Raw genomic sequence first — 5100 nt, forward strand, 5'->3', positions numbered from 1 at the left:
GGTTATGAAGGCTTAAAAACTTGGAAAAATAGTTAACCATATCAAAAATTCAAGGGAAATTTTCTGGAAAACCTCTATTGTATTTAGAATGAAAATACAAGGTTTGACAATTTTTGGAAACTATTTGATAATATTTTGCGTTTTTAGGAATTTAAAACACCTTTAAATGTGTTGAAATACCCTCAAATTATATTACTAAATCTGGAAAATTAATATCCAAAATTGTCTTAATCACATGAGTTATAGAATTTCACCATTTCAGAAAGATTGTAACCAATTAATATGAAACCAATATTAGAACATAAATTTGGCATTTCTCTATATGTAGAGTTTAGTATATTAGCATTAGATTTCGACATGAAAACTCACTAGTGTGTGTTTGATGTCGTAAGATCCCGGTAGTAAGGCGTTGGTGTATTCCGAGGCACCACTTGTACCTACTCGAAACATTGTGAGTATTCACGCACTCCCCTATTTTCAGTTTTTATGTTTTGGGGTGGAAAAGCATGTCCCGAAAAACTATTATTTGAATGTTGTATTTAAATTGATTTGTATCAAACATGATTGCTATTTTATTGCTATGTCTCTCTATGTATGTCTATGCAACACGGAACATGAGAACTTATCGTACTAAGGCCCTTCCCTTATCTCTAACCATTAACTCTTTGAGCCAATGGTCATTATGGATAGCGCTATTAGGAATTGACAACTCCTCACTCGCCCTATTGCTGGAGTGCATGATACCATATTCATCTATGGAACGATAAGCATAGATCTTGATAGGGCTTCAGTCATAGGTTTGGTTGAGACTCATTGTTTTCTCATACACATACAAACTCGTTTCTCGTTATAGCAATAAACTTGTTATTTATTATGGCAATAAACTCGTTACTCATTATAGCAATAAACTTGTTATTTATTATGGCAATAAACTCGTTTATCAATTTTAGAAATCAACTTTGTTTCTCATTATAGCAATGAACCTTGTTCTCATTAAAGCAATGTACTTGTATTTATGAAAAGTCTTATACCATATCTTATTTTATAAACCTGTGAACTCACCAAATATTTTCATAGTTGACGCTCGTTTTACATGCTTTTTCAGGAAATAATTAGTAAGTGGATATAGAGATTCATCATCACAGAGCATGCTGCATCGTGTGGAAGTTATTTTATGAAGTTATATTTTGAACAATGTCATTTTGGAAAAACTTGTACTTTGTTTTGTTTAAGCTATGGGTTGTAAACTTTTAAATATTGTTATGGTGAAGTATCTTTATCTTTTGCAATGAAACCTTTGTCGCTGTCATACCTTGCGTTTCCGCTTTAGCGGGGTGTGACAAAAGGGAAGGGAATGAAAGGCAACTTCCCTTTCTTTCCGTTCCTCTCAATTAGAAAAACTCGAGAACATGGCTTTAATCAAAATGGAATCAAGCTGGACATGCCATTATACCTACGTGTGAGCCCTCCCTCGGCAGCTATTCGACTTATGAAAGGCGCTTCGGGGTTCACTATTGGTCAACTCGGACCGATTGTTATTGGTGATACCCATTCTTATACCATGCATAGCTTCCTTATTTCAACACCCTAATTATTTTTGACCTGGGTACCTAATTGTATTAACCGCCTATTGGAACCAGGGTAATACTTAATCAGGTACATAAACTTGATTGCCAAAGAAAGTTCCATGTATTATTTCACATACATTTTATCACTCAACCTATTCATGTATCTACATTCTATACATAATATTGTTTTCATTTTAGTTCCAAAAGCTTATTTTTTAACATTCTATTTGTTTTTGGTTTAACATTATGCGTGAGCATCAAGATTTCTGATTCCGAACCAAGGTTTTCCGTAGTTTTTTTCATGTGGTACATCTCATAAAAACCCTTAACACTTCCATTTGACATAACTTTTCCATTTCAAGTCCAAAAAGCGGGTTTTTTTTTTTTTTGCATTTCATTCTTAGTTGTTGTTGATCCGTATAGGAACAACTAAATTACTTATACAGTGCGCTAAAACCTGGATTTCATTCCCATTTCCTTGTAATTATTCACATGTTCACTTTTCTTCATTTCGCTAATAAGTTTCATGTATTAACCAAAACCCGCATTTTAAGCATTCTTACATTTTGCTTAATATTTACAACCTTAGTTTAAGGATTTAAACTCACATCCAAAAACCATTTCTTGTTTGCAAGTGTTCGTATGGCACATTCTATCTTGCTCCCATTTTATGTACCTTGGCATTCCTATATGCCTCTTAAAATTTGGGGTGTTAAATACGTGACCTACATAAGTGTATAATGTCAAAGGGAAGGAAAGTGTCCGGATTAATTAGAATCGTAATGAGGTAAATGTTTAATTATGGAAAGTTGGCAAGAACCGAATATTTTACTACTCGAATGCTTATAAAATAAATAATAAATGAGTAAGTAAATGATCAATGCCAATTTAGCAAGTGAGGTGCGGTTTTTCTCTTTTCTTTGGAATCTTGAACTTCTCCAAATTTGGTAGATCTATCCACCAGAATGGTTGGCGGTATAATCTTAGGCCTGCTTGACCGCCGTGCATCACTTTGTAAATCAAGCTCCTCGTTAGTTCTAGTTCATAGAAAAAAAATTGAATTTCTAACGAATGTAAAGTCAGTTGAAGCTTGAATTTTATGTTTTAATTGGTGAAATTTCGGTTTGGAAAAAAATTATTTTACCTGCTTTCCTAATTTATATTGGTGCTAGATATATTTTCTTGTGTACTGGCCCAAAATTTAATTGTTTTGGATTGGTCAATAATGTGCACTAGGAAATTAAGCTAAGGTGGATCTTTGAATTCTTATCTTCGAACCAAATAATAAGGATATAATTTATTTCATCGAATTACAGAAATTCTGTTTATATTTTCCACTTTTAGTATCAATAACTAAAATTTATAACCTACGACTTTTTGCATCATGAAGAACCTACTATGTTTCATTTGTCAAATAAATAAACAAATATGCTTTCTATTAAACCCTCCTTAGGAAAGTCGCCAAGTCTCATCCCCACATTTTCATATCTTAAGACAGCTCAACTCTTATGTACAGATGAGAAGTTGAGCTAACTCTCCCAAATCTAAGAAATTCCTACCAACTCACGTACTTAACACTATTCCCAACATCCCACGTCCACTATATAAATCCAAACGAACACATATACCATTTCAAGCCATCTCGAATTAATTAACTTCTTAGTTTCTTATTTCAAATATCTACCTTTTGCAACACCATGGGACGTTCTCACCTAAATTCCATAATCCTGATTCTTGTTTCGGTCAGCTTAGCATCATTTAGCGGGAACATCATTGCTGAGGCACGTAAACTTGCAGAGATCCCTGACCTTCCCGTGGTTCCTAAGCCTGAGCTTCCCGTGCTTCCTAAGCCTGAGCTTCCCGTGTTTCCGAAGCCTGAGCTTCCGGTGCTTCCTAAGCCTGAGCTTCCTGTCATTCCTAAGCCTGAGATTCCCGTACTTCCTAAACCTGAGCTTCCCGTGCTTCCAAAGCCTGAGCTTCCGGTGCTTCCTAAGCCTGAGGTTCCCGTGGTTCCAAAGCCTGAGATTCCTGTTCTTCCAAAGCCTGAGCTTCCCGTGCTTCCAAAGCCTGAGCTTCCTGAGGTTCCAAAACCTGATGTTCCTGTAGTTCCAAAGCCTGAGGTTCCTGAGTTTCCAAAGCCCACGTTTCCCGTCATTCCGAAGCCCACATTGCCAGAGTTGCCTAAGGATTTTCCTATCCCTTCCGTTACCCATCCATAAAGTAATGCTTTTTGCAAAGTTAGATGTCTATTGATTCACCTTACAACTGCTACTTTTAGTACCTAGATCTCTGTGGAATGCTGATGAAGCTTGGATGATTATTTATTTGTTTTCAGAGTTATATAGTATGGTCATTTATACATGTATTTCATTAAAATATTGATTACAGAATGTGTTTGATTTTTGTATACGAAATGTTGCTGGTAGCAATTAATGTCACAAGCATAAATCGAACCAGGATCCATAAATTAAAGGTCTTCAATTTATAAGCTGAAAACAAATCATGAACAAATATCACCCTTTTCTATAATTAATCAATTTGGAAGGAAAAGGAATGGAAAATGAACATTTATTGGTCACTGAAGTAATTGCACACATTGTTCCTGCAGTGGGATCTATTTCACCATGGTGCATCAGGCCCTTCAGTCCACAGTTGTGTCAAAATAATCAAGAGATATATATAAATGTTATTGGTAAGGTAAATGTCCTTATGTGATTCGTCAACTTCAAAAGACTTTGGACTCGGTACAATCTAGCTGTGTCTGGGATTGGTATTCTTTTATGTGCTGCCCTTTTCCTGCAGCACGGTGGAGAGAATAGTATTTGTTTATCGAATTCCCCATCACCAAAGATCAGTGGGAGGTCGTGGTCAGATGGCATGGCTGCTATGATAAATTTATTTGTCTATACTTTTGGCAATAACATTGACAAGATGCTCAAAACCAACCAAGAGGCATGTTTGAATCAGACTTCACCTAGCAATATGACTAAGTTCAGTCTGCCATCTTACTGTCCTTAGCTGATGAGATGATTTATGAAGTCGCAGATGAAGAAAATGTCTCTATGGTTGACGCTTGAGAGTCTGTACAAGACAAACTCCTTAACGAACAAATTACTATTGAAGCAACGGTTATTCTCTTTACGAATGAAGAAGGTAATGTTCTTGAAGGACCATTTTGACGTGTTACTCCAAGTTGCCGCAAACCTTATGGAAACACTCTCGATAGCCAATAGTAGGTAAAACATCACTCGCATATGGTGATTTTAAAATGGTCTTAAAATATAGTTTTCATCCAAAAATGAGAGTTTATGTTGTTAAAACATGTACGGATATGCATTTGGTCCGAATTCAAATTTAGTTTAAAGCATAGCATGGGAAGTGTCGTAAGGCTACGGGGGTAGCCGTAGCATTCACTAGCGGTCAGATAGTGATAGAGTGTCATGAGACTGCGGGTGTAGCCGTAGCATTCACTAGGTTGGTAGATGGCATTAGCGTGCTGTTAGAACGCGGAAGGAATAGTAGTACCCACCAG

General features: G+C 36.1%; 1 protein-coding gene across 1 annotated transcript; it reads left to right on the forward strand.

Moving 5' to 3' along the window:
- The first annotated feature begins 3200 nt into the window (after positions 1-3200).
- On the forward strand, positions 3201-3982 carry LOC145138657 (uncharacterized). The gene has a single exon (XM_079072697.1). The coding sequence runs from the start codon at positions 3266-3268 to the stop codon at positions 3785-3787; it is 522 nt and encodes a 173-aa protein (XP_078928823.1). The 5' UTR covers positions 3201-3265; the 3' UTR covers positions 3788-3982.
- Positions 3983-5100: the final 1118 nt, after the last annotated feature.

This window comes from Lactuca virosa, chromosome 9 (genome assembly GCF_052849685.1).
Source record: "Lactuca virosa cultivar CGN04683 chromosome 9, Lactuca_virosa_CGN04683_v6, whole genome shotgun sequence".
NCBI lineage: Eukaryota > Viridiplantae > Streptophyta > Magnoliopsida > Asterales > Asteraceae > Lactuca > Lactuca virosa.